The sequence below is a fragment of the Centroberyx affinis genome, unplaced genomic scaffold (assembly GCF_046629955.1).
Source record: "Centroberyx affinis isolate AG114_WGS23_722 - 3 ecotype Tasmania unplaced genomic scaffold, CSIRO-AGI_Caff_v1 ptg002907l_1, whole genome shotgun sequence".
Taxonomy (NCBI): Eukaryota; Metazoa; Chordata; class Actinopteri; order Beryciformes; family Berycidae; genus Centroberyx; species Centroberyx affinis.
In genome coordinates this window covers 1-22,131 of record NW_027281031.1, presented here as the reverse complement: position 1 = coordinate 22,131, position 22,131 = coordinate 1, and the positions used below count along the sequence as shown (strand labels likewise).

General features: G+C 45.2%; 1 protein-coding gene across 1 annotated transcript in view; it reads left to right on the top strand.

The window, feature by feature from the left end:
- The window catches only part of sipa1l3 (signal-induced proliferation-associated 1 like 3), a 35,595-nt gene extending 13,509 nt beyond the window's left edge, over positions 1-22,086 (top strand). Inside the window, exons 5-23 of the mRNA XM_071536570.1 lie at positions 1,726-1,914; positions 2,790-2,964; positions 3,248-3,351; positions 5,514-5,671; positions 5,797-6,379; positions 8,099-8,197; positions 8,318-8,493; positions 12,489-12,743; positions 13,113-13,295; positions 13,801-13,925; positions 14,219-14,334; positions 14,514-14,962; positions 16,409-16,639; positions 17,377-17,539; positions 17,670-17,853; positions 18,214-18,363; positions 19,146-19,272; positions 20,250-20,331; positions 20,564-22,086. Of these exons, the coding sequence (XP_071392671.1) occupies positions 1,726-1,914; positions 2,790-2,964; positions 3,248-3,351; positions 5,514-5,671; positions 5,797-6,379; positions 8,099-8,197; positions 8,318-8,493; positions 12,489-12,743; positions 13,113-13,295; positions 13,801-13,925; positions 14,219-14,334; positions 14,514-14,962; positions 16,409-16,639; positions 17,377-17,539; positions 17,670-17,853; positions 18,214-18,363; positions 19,146-19,272; positions 20,250-20,331; positions 20,564-20,710 (3,696 nt within the window). The 3' untranslated portion in view covers positions 20,711-22,086. The remainder of the gene's footprint in view (positions 1-1,725; positions 1,915-2,789; positions 2,965-3,247; positions 3,352-5,513; positions 5,672-5,796; positions 6,380-8,098; positions 8,198-8,317; positions 8,494-12,488; positions 12,744-13,112; positions 13,296-13,800; positions 13,926-14,218; positions 14,335-14,513; positions 14,963-16,408; positions 16,640-17,376; positions 17,540-17,669; positions 17,854-18,213; positions 18,364-19,145; positions 19,273-20,249; positions 20,332-20,563) is intronic.
- The last annotated feature ends 45 nt before the right edge of the window (positions 22,087-22,131 follow it).

Here is a 22,131-nt window from a genome sequence, read left to right as displayed (position 1 = left end):
TCCCTCTTTGATTAGTTCCAACACCTGACTCGCCTACAGACAGTTAATTTGCTCTCATGGGATTTGCTTCATCACCGAAGCGCCCTACTTAACTTTTCAACTTACTTTTTTATATGTTTGGGGTATGGATGACTTTGCATTACGTGTAGATTAGAAAGCCTAAAAAAATATTAGGAACCTCTTTCTCAATCTTGTGTCTTTTTTAATCGTTCTCAAAAAGTCTTTACACTGCCACACTACACAATCGTGCAGCTTTGCTTATCTGATCCAATCAAACCTGTTTGATATCAATACTGCTGAACTGTGTCAGGACAGCGCTGATTACATTGCCAGTGTTCATGTTTTTTGAGAAGGCACAGATCAAACCCCAGGAGTGGAGTTATCACAGAAGCAATTTTAGAAATATTCTGTCTTTTGTTGTTCAGTGTATGCTGGGCATTAGATGAGTCAAAACATTGTAGTCTTTGTTAGGGAGTATGAGCTCTTTATGAATAGTTAGGTTGCTTTATTCAGTATTTTATTTGCACCTGTCCAACATTTTCTAGGTTAGGCTACACAAACAAACAGTGTCTCATTCTGTTCTGAGTATTCATGCAGTCTTTAGCCAGCGTATTCCTCTGGCTGGCTGGTGCTGTGTTGTTTTTAGCTGGATTACATGGCTGCCTGGCCTCATCACCTTAGCTCTGGTACAACAATGGAGCCGCTCCGCCATCTAAGTACACAGAGCTCAGCTCACAGACAGCCAGCACACCCAGGCCTACTGTTCCCACAGAGAGAGAGATTGATTGCAGACTTTATTCTCTCCCACTCAAGCCGCAACTGCTCTCAAATATCTCTCCCCCTTACGTCTGTCATTTAATTCTGTGCAATAGTGCTGACACAGCGAGGTGGAAAGACTCTCTTATTCTCCTCTCTTACTCCCCCTCTATCTCTCTCTCCCTCCCTCCATCACACATGTATACATACACATACCCTTCTACATAGACATTCCAGCTCAGCATACTGCAGTCACTCACTCCAGTGTCATACAGAACCTGACTGGTTAAAACCATAGCTCTATAAATTCAGCTCTGTCAATCAGGTTTCATTTCCCTGTGGCGGACTCCAGACTGTGAGGTTCAACTATCTCTGTGGCCCCTGCCAGCTCCGGAGTCTGACTTGCATTTTTAATGAACCTGTGGATGCGTGTGTCTCTGTGTGTGTCTGTGTGTGTGTGTTTGTGTGGGTGGGTGGTAAAAAGAAAATGCAGCCTACTCCTCCCATCTGTAGCTGAGATTATTATAGTCCCACTGTTTTGAAGTAGGCCACTTGCCCCTGTCCAGGGAGCAGCACTCTGTGGCAGCAGAAAACTGAGGAGAATATTAATTCTCAGTACAGCTGGATTTAAAATCCTCCACACTGAGAACTTGCAGTCTGTGTGACGGAGAATGAAAGTTTAGAAGAAGGGTAGAAGGGTACTGTAATGACTAGTGAGACCATCCTACAGCCAGACGTCCATGTGTTGGCAAACCCTAACCCTCTCTGTGGAGGAGGACAGGGATCAATAAGTATCATATTATTATAATTATTACTGATTGGCCACAAAGCGTGTTGGTATGTCTTCCTGTCACATGTTCCACTATTCCTCCCTACTTATTTGCTTACTGATTCATCAGAATAGAATATTCCCTTTGATTTATTATGTTTAATGTGGATTATTTACAGTTTAACAATCCTTGTACACAGCTGGTGACCCTGCGAGGCTCCATTTTAGAGGACGCGGTGGCATCTACGGGGCGGCACGGCACGGTGCGGGGTCTGCAGCTCAAGGAGGTCCTGGAGCAGGTGGTCCCCGAGCTCAACGTCTCCTGTCTGAGACTCGCTCTCAGCACACCGAAGGTCACCGAGCAGCTCCTCAAACTGGACGAGCAGGGGGTGAGTTCAAGAGCTGCTGTCTGTGTGTTGAGGATCGCGTGTCTGCATTTGCATTTTTTTTGAATGGGTGTAATAAAGCTTTATATGTTGTAGAGAGAAGCTGATTAAGGTTACTATATCCACTACTATCTCTATTGGCGGTAGGTAATGTATCGACATCATGTAGTTACAGATGATGGAAGTGGTCACAAAAATTCAGCAACTAGTTGTATAAAGTTGTTCCTATTATAAGTTGGGGCGGCAGTTTAGCCTAGAGGTTAGAGAAAACTGGAAAGTCAGCCATGTGTCCTGTCGAGGCTTCCTTGAGCAAGACACAAAATGCCTACCTGCTCACTCAGTTTAAGTCACTCTGGATAAAGCTAAAATGACTTAAATGTTAAAATGTAAAGTTGGATTCACAGTAATATGGGGGCATATGGCATAATGACAGGTAGAGTGTGTGAGGGTGTTTGAAACCTTCATGATTTATTCAACGTTGGTGCAAAGTACAAAGTTGGACTGAGGGCAATGAAAGCTGTGTGAAGCAGGGTGTGGTGTGTTTGTACATGAGTGCGTAACCCTAAAAGCTTTACTGTTTAGCCGTGTTATCTCATCTCTCACTTAGTGGAGGGTGAAGTGCAAGGTGGAGAAGGTGTTGTGCCAGGAGTGGGCATGCTTGTGTTTGTGCAGGTGGTGTACACAACCACGTAGTCACACTCGTTTGTCTATGAATGTCTATAAAATGCGCCCCCACGTTTACATTCAGTTTAGACGCTGATCTGTAACATCTGTCCTGACATTGAGTTACGTCAGAAGCACAAGGTTCAGAATGTGGCGTTTCAGCTGTGTGTGTGTGTTTGATTTTAATGTGAATGTTATCTTCCCCCGCCTTGTAGTTAAGTCAGAAGCACAAGGTGGGCGTTCTGCTGTGCCGCGCGGGCCAGAGCACAGAGGAGGAGATGTACAACAACGAAGAGGCGTCGCCCGCCTTCTCTGCCTTCTTGGAGCTGCTGGGGGAGCAGGTGCTTCTCAAAGGGTTCGCCAAGTATGCTGCCCAGCTCGACACCAAGAGTAAGTCTTCATAAGTAATGCCCAATCCCAAGAGTCACTGGCCGGGGAAAAAGCAAAACATCTTACTTTCAGCTGTAAGGATTCCCTGTACAATGTCAGTTCCCATGAGTTCTGGGAAACAGTCCATGCATCTGCTTGAAAGAGAAAGTATTTGGACTCTCTCTCAACTCACCCATAGTATTTCACGCTGTTTCTTCTGTTAGTAAAGAATTCTGACATAAAAGTAAAGCTTCTCTCTCTCTGTTTATCTAATCATCTTCCCTCCTCCTCCTCCCTGCTCCAGCGGACTCGACCGGCACCCACTCCCTGTACACCACCTACCAGGGCTATGAAGTCATGTTCCATGTGTCCACCATGCTGCCGTACATGCCCAACAACCCACAGCAGGTAAGAGCTTGCCCAGGTGCACTACTGCCTGACTCCCACACCAGAGAAACGTGTGTTTAACAGGTCAAGCCCTGATGTATACAGCTGGCAAATAGAGGGAAAGCTAGGGAGAGAGTATCCACACATCCGTGACAGAAGTCCATTGCTGTCACCCAAAGCCTTGCAAAGTGTAGCTGTGGTTAGTTATAGCCTCTGTCTTTTGCCCAGCGGCATAAAACTATTCCAAGCATTCATTAAATGGAACCTCATGACTAGTGTCGCCCTCCTGTTTTTGTGTGTCTTTCCTCTTTTATTCTGCCTCTAGTTGTTTTTATAGAGTCTTTGTTCTCTGTCACTGGGCTTTTCTGTCCTCTTACTCTCTCGCTCTTTCTTTCGCTCTCCGTCTGTCTCATTCTCATAACTGGATCAAGGCTGGGTGGGGTTCAGTAGTCCCTAGGTTTTTTTTTCTCTCTCTCTCTCTCTTTGCTTCTTTAAATAAAGCTGCCTTCCTACATATTCTCTTGGGTGCTGTGTGTTAACAGCGTGGGCTGTGTGTGTGTGAGTGACCTGTGTGTAAGGTAACATTTTGTGTGTGTGTGTGTATTTTTAATAGTTTGCATAAGTGTTTGCGTGAGAGGTTCACGTGGGTGAGCACATGTTGTGCTCAGGCAGGCCTTGTGGGTGCTCGTGATTATACACTTTTAATGTGTCGGCCTATCACTGTACAAGAGTGGAGGCTGTGGTGGAGGTTGAAGTCATTTGTTCCTTGTTGTATGTTTTGATTATCAAACTAAACAAACCTGATGAACCAGAGAACTATACATACAGCAACATACATACAGCAATGATTTGTCTGTTATTGAAATCAAGCCGCTTGTAAAACACCTTGTAAAAAGCGAGTAAACAAATAATGTTAGAATCTCGCATGTTGAGGTGAGCAGGTTATACGAGTGTGCTTGAACATTATTGCAAACATTGGTATCAACTCTTCAATCAGAAAGTAAAGGTTTAGAAACGGCACAATAACTCCATCCAGAGGCGTAGCGACTGCAGCAGCAAGAGTCACCACATCCTCAGATTTACCTCTAGGTGGCAGCATCTGCCATGTAAAGAACAACCTGCAGTGGGTGAAGGGAGGCATGAGAGGAGTGGAGCTGAAGTAGAGTTGTTATAAAGGCTCTTACATGCGGAGAGAGGAGGAGAGGAAGGGGAGAGCACGAGCTAGGACTACACAAGTGTGTATTATTGTATGTCTCAGTTTTAGTTTCCACGGTTAATAATAGTAGAATCTTGGTTTATCAGCAATATTGAAGCATTTCATTTTATTCAGTGTCTGCTATAGTGGAAAATAGTCAGGATGTTCATATAAGATGCAAAATGTGAGGTAAAATCATTATCTTCCTCAAATGATCAAGACTAATAATCAAGATTGATGTTTGTAATCACTACATCTACTACAAAATAATCTGGATTATTGTTTTAGCCAAAACCGTGCAGCCCTAGTATGGACAAAGGATGCTCCTAAAAGCTTCGGTAACACACACTGGAGAACGTGTCTATATGTGAGTGTCCAAACAGTGGGCTGGATTACATAATTGATACTTTCACACTTCCCTCTGCAGATAAAGAGAGGATTGGCAAGCGCTGTAACACAGACACAGCCTGTGCCATGTCTCCTACACAAACTCAGATAGACGGACAAACCAGCACACACACAGACACAAATAGCTGCACACAGCGCAGTCAGTCGCACAATATTCAAAAAAACAAATTACATAAAGAGCTGTTGTTTGGTTTGCTGTCTAACAGTTGTGTATCTCTCCATCTCTCACTTCCCCAGTCGGTCTTTCTCTCTTTCCCTCTCTCGGTCGTTTAGTGAGTCAATAGTGTCAGTGCCAATTGTCGTTCACTCATTTTAATTTGTATTTTTTATCTCCCTGCTTTCTCTCCATTCCCTTTTCTCTGTCCCCCTCTCATTTTACCTCTTACACTCATCTCCTCTTTCTCTCTCTCTCTTCATGGTACTCTCATTCTGATTTACTCTCTCTTTACTCTGTCTGTTTCTCACTCTCACATCTTTTACTTTTTCTTCTTGGCAATCCATCCTTGACATCTCTCCTCTCCTCTCCTCTCCTCTCCTCTCCTCTCCTCTCCTCTCCTCTCTCCTCCCCTCCTCTCCTCAGCTCTTGAGGAAGAGGCACATAGGGAACGACATCGTCACCATAATCTTCCAGGAGCCTGGAGCGCAGCCTTTCACACCTCAGAATATTCGCTCACACTTCCAGCACGTCTTTGTGATCGTCCGTGTGCACAATCCCTGCTCTGAAAACACTTGTTACAGGTAGACGGATGGTGCACAACACACTCCTACACATGTTCATATACACACAACTATAGTAGAATTTCTAGTGATTATCATTTCTCATGCTGCTCTTCAAATCGCCTCTGTCGCTCCTTTGCCTTCAGTGTTGCTGTGACACGAATGAAGGATGTGCCCCCCTTCGGCCCGCCCATCCCCAGCGGCGTGACCTTCCGTGACCCGGAAACCTTTCGCAACTTCCTACTGGCCAAAGTCATCAATGCAGAGACGGCAGCACACAAGTCGGAGAAGTTCCACACCATGGCGACGCGCACACGGCAGGAGTACCTGCGTGACCTGGCCGAGAACTACGTCAGCAGCACGCCGCTCGACTCTGCCGGCAAACTGAACAACCTCATCTCGCTCGCGTCGAAAAAACGTGAGCGCTCGAAGGCGAGAGAGGGAGCGGAGCTGGGAGCTGCGGGGGCCGTAGCCTGGAGGGCGCTGGCCCAGGACTTCAGCGGGGGTGGGACTGAGATCTCCTGTGCGTTGGGTTTGTCAGCTGAGTACGTCCTCCTGATAGACTGTTCCACCAAAGAGGTGGTGTTTAACTGTTTCTGTGCTGACGTGATTGGCTGGACACCGGAGCGGCTGTCACTGAAGATCTTCTACGGCAGAGGAGACCACATCGCAGTGCGTGTCCCAGAGGGCTGTGCCCAGGACATCAGGGAGGTGGTGCAGAGGTTAAAGGTGAGAGGGCGGAGCTTGCAAATTCAACTCTAGAACAATGGGGACAACAGACAAGGGGATGTGAAGCTTTTGGGGCTTTCGGCATTTCAGGTCACCAAAAATGGATTTAGACTTCCCAGGATACATAACAGGGACGGGCAACTTGTGTGGTGCTGTGGCCATATAAACCTTTAGTCACCATGCAAGGGCCAAACTTTGTGTGTATAGTATGTACTATACTGAAACCTATATATCACCTTGCATAGCTGAAAGCCTGTAATAAGGAGAAATATAGCTACCTAATGGACTGCATTGTACTTCATAAATTTAGAACCAGAAGATCTAAGAGCTTCACAAGATCTCTTTTACTTTCAGAAAAATGGATCAGGATACTTGAACTCAAGCCATTAAGGGACTTGTTTCAATACCAGGCATGGGTTAACTAGCATTTGTAAATATTTGGCTTTTTAATTTATCTTACCTAGGTGCCAGGAAAGGTGGGGTTTGCCATTTAAGACAATAAAATGAGTGCTAAGAAGGTTAGACTATCACAGAAAAGTATTTTGAAGTTAGTTTAGAATACTTTTATGTGATTGACAACTTACCTGACTGTGTCTGAATTGTTTTGGCACAGTAAACCCCGCCTGCCTGGTGCTTATGCAGATTAAAATCAATTAATTATCTGAACTATTTGACCTCGGTCTGTTCAGTACAACTATATGAGCAGCAGTTACTAAATTTCAGACTGATAGGAGAGATATGTTATTGATGTGGTAATTGTTCCATTACTCCTTACAATTAGACCTTCAAAGGACTTGGTTAAAGTTCAGCAAGTCATATTTCTATTAACATATGATTTATGACAGCTGTGTCTTGAAAATCAGTTGTCTTCATAGACTTCAAGACTGCAACACCTGTCTAACATTTGGCCAATTTGTCGTCTTATACCTGCTTTGAAGCATAAAGACCCAGGGGATTTCCACAGTTGGAATTATTTTTCATCACCAGACAGGTTTCCCAAGCGTCCTGGAAAAACTGGAAATTCAAAGACTAATTTCCTACTCAGGAAGAACATATGGCAGATGTTCAGACAATTACATAAAGCAAAGGGTCCTTTGTGAATGGTCCTGGACAATCTGGTCATTCTGTAAAAGTCCTGTAACCTTCCCAACTACAAACCAGGCCCATTAAATGTATTTCAGTATATTCTACAGCATAATTATATGTCACCACATTACCATAGCTTACCTTTGTAATGAAGAGGTGCAACTGCAAATAACCGTGATGACAGACATTTCAGATTGAGTTAATCCTTGCAAAATTTGATGAATTATTTCCTGGAAAATGGAGATTGCAGAGACTCTGGTGACCTTTTATGTTAATCCAACAGAGATGTAAAAAAAATGAGTTAATCTTTCTAATAGTACCAAATATTGTACATGCATATTGGAGGCTCATGAAGTTCCCAAATGATGGTTGAAATGATCAAGTGTCGTCACCTGGTACTCTTCAAATTTGAGAACACCCTTGTTGCACCATGTACAGAATGGTGAATTTTATTTTCCTTTTTCAGGCTTTTTTACTTTATTCAAATTGAAAGAAGCCTAGAGATTACAAATAGTCAGTCATCACAAGCATTGAAAACATGAAAATAAATCAAAATCACCTTCTGCAGTGCTCTAGTGTTGTATGCAAATTGCAAATGTAAATAATTTTTCATCCTCTTCGTTTCCCCTCCAGTCGTTGACGGTGGGCTGTGAGACGGTGGATATGACCCTGAGGAGGAATGGCCTGGGACAACTGGGCTTCCACGTTCGGCTGGACGGCACTGTGGCCGAGGTACAGTCAGACGCCATCTGCCGCAGCACGCCGTCCTGTTAAACTGCTCATTTATGAAGAATCCTGGCTGTACATGATGTGCTTCTTTGAAGACTTTTTGTTGCGTTTGCGTCACTGCAGGTGGAGGAATACGGCTTCGCCTGGCAGGCGGGGCTGAGGCAGGGCAGCCGATTGGTGGAGATCTGCAAGGTCGCCGCGGTGACGCTGACTCACGAGCAGATGATTGACCTGCTGAGGACGTCCGTCACGGTCAAAGTGGTCATCATTCCTCCCTACGAAGAGGGGGGGCCGCGCAGGTGTGTTGGGGACTGTGTGGGTTTATGTGTGCGTGTTAGATTTCTTTTGACACTATATGATTAATTCCTAAACGGTTATGGTGCCGTTTGAGGCTGTGGTGAGCACAGATGTCGAGGCGGTGGGTGACAACGCGGGCTCAAGCACCAGGAGGTTGCTGAGCGTCGGCCAGCAAACAAGGCAGAAGCGAGTAGTACAGGAGGAGCGAGCTAGAGCAAGTACAGGACGCTCTCACTCTAAACGCACAAAAGCACGGGTGAGATGGTGGCCAGACTCCAATGTTCTGAGAGGATTTTGTGTGGGAGTGTGTGAAGAGAGGGAAGCGAGCGAAAGAGAGAGAAAGGGATGTGTGGCTCAATCATGTGCGATTCCCCATGAGCCACAGAGAGGAAATAAGAGGTTTGAGGCGTGGAGACAAGAAAGAAAGAAGCGTTTGTTTAATGTGAATTAACAAAAATGTCATTCTTCACCTCTCTCTCTCTTTCTCCATATCTTATCTCATTCAGCTTTCTGTCCTTTTCTTTCTCTCTCTCCTTTGCTCCCCAGCCCCCTTCTGATTTTTCTTTTTCCCACCGTTGTTCCTTTTTAGCCTTTCATCTAGAAACAAGGCTTTGACTAAAACGGAATAACGAGGCCTTATGAGACACTGATGTGGTGTTACAGAACGGTTACAGAGGTGAATGCATAACCACAGACACTGTGACTGTACTTCAGCTGTGTGTGTGTGTGTGTGTGTGTGTGTGTGTGTGTGTTCCTGACTATCAGGGTTTCCTAAATACAGTAATTGTGGCTGGCTGTGTGATCGCATAGTGGTTAGATTTCTTTAATGTTTGAGGCAGTTTAATTACACCAAGTTAAATCCCTTTGATACACACACACACACACTCACACATGCAACACACACACACTATAATATACACAAACACACACACCCACACACACTCTGTGGCATTGGAGAAGCTGATAATTAGAGTCTTGTATTTCACTCTTTCCCTTCTCTCTCTCTCTCTCCCTCTCCCTTTCACCCCTCTCCCTCTCTCCCTCGCTCTCTCTCTCTCTCTCTCTCTCTCTCTCTCTCTCTCTCTCTCTCTCTCTCTCTCTCTCCCTTTCACCCCTCTCCCTCTCTCCCTCGCTCTCTCTCTCTCTCGCTCTCTCTGACTCTCTCACTCACTCTCTGTGGTGTGCCAGGCAAACAGATTGCATGAGATTAAGGCCTGGAATCTGCAGAAAGAGACAAAAATAAATAAATAACTGGAAGCGATTAATTAAAAATGCACGCCCTGCGCGAATGAAAAAAGACCGAAAGAGGGAGAGAGCAAGAAAGAAGAGAAAGGCATGGGTGTGTATTCAGCTGGAGAGGCACAGAGGCGCTTGGTGAGGAGGACGTGTTCAAACACTACCTAGAGTGAGAGGCGAAGTGGGTGGACGAGAGAGAGCGAGAGAAAGAGAGAGAGAGAGAGAGCGAGAGAAAGAGAGAGGGGAGTTGGATGTCTCTTTTCCTGCTTTTCTCTCATTCTGATTCTGCCTCTGTGCAAAAGCGAAAAAGATAGATGGATACAGCGGAGAGAAGGGTGTGATTGATGATGTCGGTGTGTTAAAGAGTGTGTGGCTCTATATGTGTGTGTGACAGTGTGTGTGAGTTTGTGTGTGTGTTTGTGTTGAGCTCCAGCTGTGTCACCTCAGCCATTACAATGGAAGAACCTCTCCATGTGAACAGAGGCTTTGCTTTCTCCAAGGTTGGTACTCTCTCTTTGTGTGTGTGTGTGTGTGTGTGTGTGTGTGTGTGTTCGGTGCGAGGTCAGAGCACATACTCCCACTTTTATGTGATTGAGTATGGGCGTTGATGGAGTTATAGACGTTGGTGGTTGATGTCCCACCCACGTAGGTATGTGTCTGTGTGTGTGTGCGCACGCATTATAGATTGTCTTTACTTTTTTTGGTAGACTATATTTGTGTGTGTGTCCCTTTGTTCTGTTTACCTTTCTCTGCGGTTTTCATATGGCGTTGTGTTTGTATTCCTATAGCAGAATCGAGGGCTTAGTGTGGCCAGGCACTTGGATTAATCCAGGTCAAATATTAAGGGACAGATCACACACACACACACACACAGATTTAACAATCCGCCTCTGTTTCTCCTCTTGTCTCCCCATCTCTCTTATTTCATCCTTTGCTGTCTTGTGTTTGTTTGCTTGCTTCACTTCACTATGAATTTCTGTTTGACTTGACAGCCCTTCCTTCCCTTTAACTCTTCCCTTTAACTCTGATTTCCCACCGTCACTGTTCCCCTCTTTTCTCATCTCTTTCTCTCTCTCTTCCTCTCGGCATTTAGACAGATTGCTTTGTCTTAAATACATACCTCTATGCATATTTGATGCCTCCTAACCTCCGGTAATAGACTTTCAGCATGAAATAATGATGATATGTAAAAGATATATTTACTGGATGTGGTGTTTCAGCCAGAGGCTGAGGTTTTTGTCTGTCATGTTTTCCTGAGGTTAGGAGTTGAGTATCTGTTGGTGTCCTGAGTCGATAAATAAAGATGACCGACCCCCAGGAGGGCGCTGTGTCTGCTTCCATAATTGATGAGCATAAATGCCAGCTCATCTTCATCCTCATGGCTGTTTTCCTCACTGGTTTTTAATTTTGTAGTCTGACAGGATGCTAGCTATAGTGGTTTACATGGTTGAGAGTGTAGCATGCACACACACATAGACACACATACACACACATACACTTACACCAGGGTTGGGGCCTATTCACTCTCTTTTCATTGATTTTGAAGTGCAAACAATGCATTCATTTTCAGTCTTGTGAGTATAGAAAAGAAAGAAAATACTTTCTGGATTGAACTGAGAGAGAATTGACTGCGACCTTGGCACACACACACACACATACACATACTGTAAGACCTTCAGTGAGAATCTCTTTGATGAGATTAGAGGGTTATCACTGTGCATTTGTCTCCAAGTTCATCCTTAAGTGATAACTGGGTCATTGCTGGTGCACACACACACACACACACACACACACACACACACACACACACACACACTTGACCTCCGTCTCACAGTAGGCACAATGGAGTCCTGATGTTCCAATAATCTATTTCCTTTCCTCTGTTTCTCCTTCCTTAGGTTTCAGGGGAGCTCATTAGTGAGCTGGCTTAAGTATCTGCTCTGCGTTTAAGCTTGTGTGTATCGGCACGCACGATGTGTGTTTTTAGAGGATGGTGATAGGAACGATACTGAAGAAAGAGTACTGAGCAGTTTTCACACATTGAACTCAGTGGCAAGCACAGTTCAGGTTCAGCTGCAGTTCAGCTCTTCAGAGAAGACACTACTGCTTCTCATCGGTGCTTTTAACTGAGAAGAGCTGAATAACAAACTATGGATCAAGGGTGTGTGGAAGAGAGCGGAAAGGGGGGGCATCTAAGTGTCAGGTATTACCAGAGGAATTGATTCACTGGGTTTCTGGTTATATTTGTGTTATCTTTTTACTAGGGGTGCACTGATACCATTTTTTTTTCAGACTGAGTAGGAGTCAATTTATTTTGAGTACTTGCCAATACTGAGTACTGATATGAGTTCTTCACATTATGTGTACTAACCATGCAACCCCTTCAACAAGACAATATTAAATAACCAGATCAGTGTTTGCTGTAGAGTAGCCAACTGAAATGTTTCATATACCTTCCCATGCTGGCTTTAAAGGTAGTTGATTAGGTTGTTAGGTTACAAACCTTGGATTCTGCACATTTAGTGACTTCCTTCACTGTAAAATCTCCCGAATCGCTGACATTTTGGTGTTTTAAAACAGTTGAAACACACCAGGCTCCAGCCTGTGCAAGAGCATGCACATCCTACAGTATCAGATGGTATATATGGTATCTTGGCATCGGCTCACTTCACCGATGCCAAGCACTTACATTTAGCCTCTTATCGGTGCAGTTCTTTTTCAGTTCTTTTTACCAACAGGCCTTTCTCTCTCCTTTCTCCAGGGGCTGCACAGAGGAGTATGAGATGAAGACCATGGAGCAGAAGCCGGAACCTGAGCCTTTGGCGGCAGGCTACCGGCCCTCCCCTCGCCCCCCGGCCTGGCGATGGGATAGCCCACCCATTCCCCCAGGGCTCCACAGCGCCCCCAACCCACAGCGCTGGACCCCCATGGGCCCCCCACCTCCTCCGCTGCCCCGCTCACACAAGGCGCTGGTGCCTGTCCCCTACAGGGAGCCGCAGCACCTCAACTCCAAGAGGTGAGACTCAAGGCAACCGTGCTGAAGTCATTACGATCTCAGTAGGTTACACATAGAATTTGGGGTTACTGTGTTATTTCTTAGCCTTTTGTGTTTCTCAGCATAATTGGTAAGTACAGACATGTTACTTCTAATTGGCCGCGATGCCCAAACCCAAAGTTAGTAATTGGAATCAAATCCTGGCTGGTTGTAACTGGATTGTTGTTGTTGCGGCTTTGTTTCTTATTAAATTTGGATAAACAGCTCTGGTTTCTCATGTTCCTGATTCTTACCAGCCACATCCAGTGACTGACAACCGTACCCATGTCCCGCTGTCTGTGGTCCATTTGTTGTTTCTTTTGGTTAACCGCGGTCTGTGCTGTCCCCCAGGCCAGTGAGTTACCCAGAGAACCACTACAGCCTGTCTCCTGCGGGGGGCGACAGAGTGCTGCCCTACAGGAACCCCTCGGCCAGCTTCTCCTCCCCCTCCTCTGGTCTGGTGGGCCTTTCCACCATGGGGCCGCCGGGGATCACACCAGGCCCCTTCGTACGCTACAAGCCATCACCTGACAGGTGTGTGTGTGTGTGTGTGTGTGTGTGGTCTTTTGTTCTCTGAGCTCCCCTCTGTCACTCCTTTGATCTTGATTTAACATGTTACGCATAACAACTGTTTTGTATACTAGAGGGGGATTATATTGGTTCATGAGATGGGCTGAATAATGTAGAGTAGAGGTCCTTAGTTAGACATGTATGAACACACACTCTCTAGAGGAAGGATCTGTTGTGTGGGTGGCTCTTCCTGACTGTGTGGGGGCTGATAACATCCCGCCCGACCTGAGTAACGTGTTTTAGCCAACGGTCGTTAGGAAGCAGAAGAAAAACAACAGAAACAGGAAAATCTCCTGTACTCAATCAAATCCAAACATTTGACATTAGCAGTGTGTGCGCATATGTGTGTTTTGAGTTTGCTTTAACTTAATCCTCCCTGTGTTCCTGTGCGTCATTGCAGCTGATACTGTGCGTGTGTGTTCATTAATCACATGGCCCCCCTCCTCCTATGCTGTGTCTGTCTGTATAGGTATGGAACAGGACAGCGCCCCCTGCTGCCCTACGAGCCCCACCTCAGTCTGGACATCACCTCCAGCGGAGAGTCTTCCTCTGGCTTCACCAGCCAGGACAGCACCATGGAGCGCTGCAAAACAGGTACATCGATATTAAAACTGGAGCCTCATTCTTACAAACTGATAGATGTGCAACAGTTTGTTTATATGCTGCATTGTATTAAAGTTTAACAGATGTGTTGCCAACTATATCTAAGATTTTTCTATGGAGTCTGAGCTTGTTTGTTGCACAGTAGAGGTTGCTGGCTGTGATTTTGTGCATGAGGGGGGTCAGTGTTTAAATGTGCTATAAGTATTTAATCCTCTTTGCCAGCCATGGAGGTCCAGTGTAATTTGCTTTAATCCTGTGTGTGTCTGTGTGTGTTTTCTGTCCAGAACCACTTTGGCATGTCCCAGTGTCATCGTCTCGGGGGCTGGGTGGAGGAGGGGGGCAGAGGAGACCAGCCAGACAGGACGTCCCGGGGAAAGACTCTCCAAACAGACACTCAAAGGTCAGACTCAGCTTTACATCATCTGTAACCTCTCCTAGGCCAGGCCAATGCCCAGCAGTTACATTTCTGATATTTTAATTTCTTTCACATAACTATACACAGCGCTCCTCACCTTGCCTCTCCCTCCTGGATCTTCCTCTCTCCTTCATTGTCTCTCTTGCTGTTTGTTCTCTCTGCAGGGTGAGACTCAGTACTCCAGCCACTCCAGCAGCAACACTCTGTCCAGTAACGCCTCCAGCAGCCACAGTGACGAGCGCTGGTTCGACGGAGCTGGAGGAGAGAGAGGAGGCGGCGGCAGCGGTGGTTGCCTTGGCGACCCGGCCGAACCTGACCCTGAACTTCTCAACAAGGGGGGGTCAAGCGACAGCGGCATTGACGCCCCGACCCACTACAATCACAATCGCCACGGAAACATGTCCAACAGCCAATCACACAAGCCCATGCACTGCTCTGCAACTTACAGTGGCCTCCAGGAACTGTCTGTGGGAAGGAGCAGCGGGGGAGAGGCAAGGAGACGAGAGTCGTCACCCGTCATACCAGCCTCAGCCAATCAGAACAAAGGATACCGGACCAGGACGTTCCCGCCTCCTGGCTCCAGTGCTGATAAATCAGATGGTTTTAAACCCAGGTGAGAGACTGACTCCGACTCGCTGACTCCGACACACTCTAACAGCAAGCTGGTCTCAATAAAGCTGCCTGGTTAGGCCTGTATATAATGGGAGTACATAACAAACCAACTGAGCTTTGCCTTTAGCAGGCTCAGTCCTGCACAGCTCTGCACAGCCTGGTTCTGAGTAATAGAAATGAAATATTAGGTCTAGTTAGTAGAGCTTCCCTGATAGCAATAGTCCAGATAAGAAATCTTAGATAACATAAATTGCACTGACCTGCCGAGGAGAAAAACGGCCAACTCAAAGTGTTTCAGTCTTACGACTGGCTGCTCCACCATATTTTACACTACAAATCTGTTGTTGGGGAAGGCGGACATGAGATTGGGAAATGATGTCCTTATTGTACTGTATCTTTAAAGGATGTAAAGCTGATGTTGTACATTAGTAGACCAGCAGTCGTAATCATCAGTTAAATCCTTGTGGAATATACAGATCATCATGCTGATGGACTCATTACTCCCATCCCCCTATTATAAATGCATATAGGCACTAAACACAAATGCACGCAGGGTTCGACCACACTGTGTTGGATTAAAGGATTCAGTGTTTTGACCCTGAGTGTCTTCACCTCTAATGCTCCAGTCTGTGTCTGGGATGTATTGGGGCAGGACTATCACTGTACAATATAATGCAGACAGAAAAAAACAGGACTGCTTTAGGACACGGATGCTTCATCACAGGTATTGTGCGCAGTTTGATAGAAAGTGTTGAAAGATCTATAATTTGTTTTGGTTCAGGATCAGGCAGATGTACAAGCCTTTGAGATATTTTCTATTATTGGATGGTCTTAATAGCTTTTGTGTGATAAACTGGTAGTCAGCTGAATAATTCAGATGTTTTAATAGAATAGTTATGTTAGCTTTGTAGCTAGACTGGCAGTGGAGAAAAATTGGGTCAGTGCATAACAGAAATTTCAGCTGTTCTGCTTTGTGTAGTGTGTCGCATGGCAAGGGAGATAAATGAATGGATAGATGGTGGTGGTAGTGAGGTTCATGACTCTTCTTCTGTTTACCTCAGTTGTCAATATTTGATACTGTATCTGCTGTTTGATAGTGTATTTGCTAGATATACAAAAGCACCTGGAATTTTATTACATACTTCTGTCTTCAATGCTTGATGAAATGAAGAGGCAGACCAGAGAGGTTAATCTTAGCATGACAAATATCTGCATGATACCAGAACGCATTACAATGCAAAGGCTGTCTTCCATCTAATTATGCACACCTAGTAGATATGTTATTGATTGTAAGTCTGTAATGCTTCAAAAGACACCACCTCATCTGTGTTAGCCAAACGCAATTAACTTCCCGTGGTTGAGTCAGCACACTTCCATTTTGTCTTTCTACTTCATCATCATCTTTGTCTTGATTCATTAATCCCATACTTGTCCTGTCCGTCCTCAGGGCCTGCTACACACCCCAGGGTTACAAGACTCCCACAGCGGAGAAAGCCCGGCCTGTCCGAGCCTCCACGACCACACCCACTTCAGCTCATCTAAGCTCCACCCCTCTGTCCAGCTCCGCCCCCAAGGCCTTCTATGGAAAGAGCAGACAGGCTGCCTGGCAACAGGAAGACAACGGCCCATCACATTCAAACACAACCACAATATCCAGCTCTGACAGCAGCAGCAAGAAGTAAGTTGGAGATTGGGAGCATACAATTTTCAACTTTGATTCAGTACTGCCCTCGCCCTGTTTAGTTTCTGGTCTCCACCAGTGGTGAGCAGTGATCTTACATCTATAACTGACAATGTCAGTTCTGTTCATTGCTTTATTAGAAATCTTGTCCGAAAAATACAGAAAACACCCGCACACTATCTGCACTTGCACATCAAAAACTTTATTTATTCTGAGGCCATGTCTTGGTCAAGGACCTTCATCAAGCATCCTTTTTTTTATCAGAAATCTTGAAATGAAATTGATTTAAAGAGTAGACTTTCAAAGTGCATCTAAAACACTCTGCAGAGACTTAATTCTTTTTCAGTTACCTGCTATTTTGTCAATGAGATTGTGAAAATCTTTTAGCATAAATCTTGAAATGGGGTGAGTTTGCTCATTCTGCCTTTGCAATGGATACAAGGAAAGGTTGATCCCAAATTAAGATAATTGGCTATTCAACTCCAGCTCCTTCCTGTACAAGATAGGAACATCGGCCATGATGTAACAGGTCATTGCAGTTTTATAATAGTAACTATTTGTAATCATGGAATACCAACACAGATATAAACAGAAAACTCACTAACTGATAACTAAAATACTGTCCTATAAATAGGCTGAAGTAGTAAATGGTATGGGTTAATATGGGGAAACAGAGGAACCAGAACCAGAACAGATGAAGATTTCTCCTTGGTGCTCATGTGTTGTGTCTCCAGGCAGGTGGATGTGAATTCAAAGAACGTGTTCGGACAGCCGCGGCTCCGAGCATCACTGAGGGACCTGCGCTCTCCACGACGAACATACAAGAGCACCATCGAAGACGACCTGAAGAAACTGATCATCATGGACAACCCCGGAGAGACGCCACAGAGAGATCCGGTGAGGAATGCATGCACACATTTGCACACTAATACTTTAGACTTAAGTCACCAGCCTTTCATGAACACACACACACACACACACACACACACACACACACAGCTCTAACCCCACTCGTCTCTCACACCAGTCTCCCAGACGCACCTTGCAGCGCACCTTCTCAGATGAGTCACTGTGCAGCGGGCGCAGGGACGCCAGCTTTGCCAACTCTGAGAATCCGACCACCCCCACCGACCTGCTGTTCACCTGCACCCTGCCCACACGCCGACACGCCGTCTCCGCCAACCACGCCAGCCACATGCAGAACAAGAAGGGTGAGCTGTAAAGTGCACTGCTGCTGTTTGTATGGTTTCAGGCATGGTGGAACAAGCTTTTGAAAACTGTGTTGAGTGTTTTGCTGCCAAAATTGATTCCTTGAGGAAACCTGTGTTGAGCGTATTAGCTGCCAAGTTTCATTCTTACGGGAATGAACACCAATGAGCTAAGCAGATGTTTTTTCAGCAGTCCCAGTCCTGCCAGCATTAGCACCCCTACTATCAAGATTTAAAATGTAATTATTCAAGCCCTACAATTATTTGTAGCTTACTTAACTACTATGACCTGTATTTTTTTGGATGAGTTCATTTTATGCACAGGCTTACTCACTGCACCCCTTCTCCACTCTGCTCTCCCAGTCCCTCTGTCTGCGTCTGAGCTGTCCCTGACGGAGGTGCGGGACAAGGTTCCCCCCCTGCGCAGGCTGGACCCCGGGCTGATGCCGCTGCCGGACACCGCCTGCGGACTGGAGTGGTCCAGCCTGGTCAACGCTGCTAAAGCCTACGAAGGTGAGGCGCTGGAGACACTTTAGGAGAAATGAATGTGCACAGCTCAGGCTCATTGTTGGATCCCAAATGTAATATCTTACCACTCCCTCCAGGATTTTGTGGATTTTTCTTGTCACTTTTAGAGCAAAAAATACTTGAATCAGCAGCAGCCATTCTCAAACTTTGCAATGCAGTTTGAGATGTATTCTCAAACTGCATTACACACACACACCTGTGCACACACACACACCTGTATATCACTTTGACGTATGGTTTTATTGGACCATTTCATGCCGGAAAGTCTAGTGATTGGCCAAAATTAAAAGCACCACGTTATGACTATTTTATGCAGATATATTGTGGTGAGTGTTTGGGCAAAATTACAAGCTTTCACAACATTTGGTTGGGATTTGATGCTTACCAACGCAAAATCAAACCCCAGAGGGTCTGATATGCATTGTGTGGGTTTTGGGGGTTGATAAGTCTCACCATGCCCCAGCTCTCTCTGTCACCTGACACTCCTGGGAAAGAGAGAGGGATCTGGTTGTTCTTCAGTGCCTAGCAGACAATCCCCTTCTCTCCTTCCCAGCCTCTGTTTCGTTGCTGGGTCCCTCTCCTGTCCCTAGTGTCCCCCGCTGCCACAAAGCCGGCTAAACACTTGATCCATGGCCTTAATTGCTGCCCAAGCCAAGCGGGTCGACTTGTGGCGGGGTGTTATTGTGTGATGTATCCCAAGGGACACTAGATTGACAAAAAAACATTTATGCAGCAAAGTAACTTTGTGTTTGCTGTTTCTCTTACAGTGCAGAGAGCAGTGTCCCTCTTCTCTCTGACCGAGCCACAGGTCGGAGGTCAGGACATGCGGCCGGTCGTCAGTCCGGTTCAATTCCAGACTCCTCAGACGCCGCGCACCACCCCAACCTTCAGCGGGTAAGTCGACCACACTGCTACATAAAAGACACACAAAAGGAGGCATGGAAATAAACAGTTTAATATTTATTGGAAAGTCATGCAGTTGAAGATGATTTTAGGAACAACTCCTCTCAATACTCGTGTTGTGTTGTTTTCAGACCTGCCTCTGTCCTGTCCTGTTATAAACTTTGTCAATACTGCCACCCAGTGGTAATTCACAGTACTGTCACCATTTGAATTGTGACCTGGGTCTCGTATTCCCCTGTGTGTTCTTGCTAGAGTAAATGGAGAGATGTTTAACTTGTTGTGCCAGTTTCTGTGTTCCCAGATAGGGTGGTGTTGCTCTGTCTGCCAGCGAGCAGCTAGAGTGGATTAGATTAAATTAGTAACTTTATTATCCACGTGGATATTTTCCTCTGGCCTCTAAAAACACATAAAAGACATAAATCACATAGGCATCTTATAATAAAACAGATAGGCATTGTATAACATAGGCATTATATACTCCATGAGTGTTTACAATAAAAAGATAAGGTGAAAGCACAAAAGAGAAAAAGATGAGGATTACTCAAGGATGTGACAATTCGTAACTGCATTTGGAACAAAAGACCACTTATAGAGAATTTTAATGGCTGTTGGCATCAACTCCCAGGTCATGCAGTTTCCTAATGAGGTGTAGCCGCTGCTTGCACTTTTTGTATATAAAATCACATTTCTCATCAAAACAAGAAGTGATTGTCTGTGTTCCAAGGTACTTAAAACTGTTTACCATTTTCAACAGGATATCACTGAAACTCCTGGGCTTATGTTTAGAAAGTCAAATCACTCTTGATTAACCGCACTTTCCTCCTCACCCTCTTAGTCACACACAGGCATGCTCGCACCTGTTGAACCTGTCTTTCCTTTCTCCAGCATGACCTGTTTAGCAGTGGGTGTGTACGTGTTTTATTAGTGTAGTGGCTCTATGCAAACTAGTGTGTGTTGTGTGTTTACAGTGATGAGGTCCCCAACGATTTGTCGGGACGACTCCACAACCTGGAGGTGATGCTGAAACAGCTCAACACCGATCTGGAGAAAGTGAGACTCTTCTTATCCTTTTTTGAGACAGTTTTACTGGGTCACACTGTAATAAATAAGTGATTTGTATGTTGAAGTTATACAAGAAATCCTCAGTTTCCTCAGTTAGATTTTGTTTTTACTGTGAATTAAGTTCCAACCATTATCCAGTCACACTGAACTGACCAATCATTTCGGCTTCTCCCTCCTCTCTTCTCCTCCTTTCCTCCTCTTCTCTCCCTCCTCACCCCAGGAGAAGAAGGACAAGGTCGTGCTGCTAGCGGAGATGGCCAACCTGAGGCAGAACAACCAGCGGCTGCAGGAGGAAAGCCTGTCGGCCAGCGAGCAGCTCCGCAAGTTCAGCCTCCTCTTCACCAACACGCCACAAGAGAGGAAGTGACCTCGTGATTCACTGCTTAACACGGGAAACTGAGTCGAAGAGGGGAGTGACGGGCGCCGGCCGAAGAGGGTGCGATGCAGGCCAGAGGAGGAGGGATTGGAGGGGGGTTGTGGAAGGTGGAAGAGAGAAATCCCCTTTTAGCCCTGGCCCCTCACTACCCATGATTCCTTGCACATAGGGCCAGCAGAGACCCCACAGATCTTGCCTCACTCAGCTTCCCCCTGGACTGCCTTAATCTGGAGAGAGCCACAAAAAGACTTATTTTTGACATGCAGACATGAGTCCAACACTCCCAACAAGTCGACCCCGCCGCCCTTCCCTCCGCCTGCGCACCACCCAGAGCAGCGTCCCTCCCTCTCTTGCTCTCTGAGCCTACCTGTTGTTTTATTTTTCTAAACTGAAGTCTTAAAGTCTTATACATATATATATATATATATGTGTGTGTGTATATATATATATATATGTGTGTGTGTATATATATATATATATATACTGTATGCTACTATGCCAGAGAAGCTAGTAGGAGAGGAGATTTGACTGTAGTAATGAACACTACATCACCTGGAGAGGCCTAATACTGTTCCTGAAGCGAATCAGCCAAAAAGAAAAAAAGACTCATAAAAGACTGCATCTCCCAGAGTGCACTAGGAGTAAAGGATCTTCAAGCTCTAAAGACATGGTACTGTAGTCATATGCCTGTGTGGTACAACTCTCATATATCAATATTATCTATATTGTACTGATATTCTATAACAGTCGTACTAAAGAGGTGTGTGTGTGTAACTGACCGAGGTGAAGGGTACAGCAAACACTCAGAGGCAACTGCATTATCGCACAACATGGAGAGTGTGCGCGGGACAAGATGCATTTTATTACCGTTTGGTGTGTGTGTGTGTGAGAGAGCGAGAATGCGACGGTCTGGTACAGGACGCTTTTAGATACGAACAAACTAGTTTTACTGTAATATGAAACTTATGGGCCGTGAGTTTTTTTTCCCCTCAGTTTACACGGATAAACTTTTTGGCCCATAGATGTGAAACAAGCCATCAACTTGTTTAGCGGGACGGTGGATCATCGATGTCAGAGAACTCAGTGATATAACAGTATCATATCTCAAATGTAGTGCGTTGTTGTTTTACTTTTCATCAAGTGTCGTGTCATCTCAAATCTAAATGTACTGGATCATTATTTTACCTTCGTTGTTGTTATCTCAGTACATCTTTGAAATAATGAATTCTAATATTTAATACAGTCTTTTTTTATGCATACTAATTGAAATTAAGCTTTTAAGAACGTCTCCTAAGTCACCAGTAATTTGTGCATATTTAGAAAATATACATTTACTGTACATGGAAGTCACTCTACAACACTGTAGCTCCTCCTTCATATCAGAACCAATGTGCTGGTTGTGTGTGTTTGTC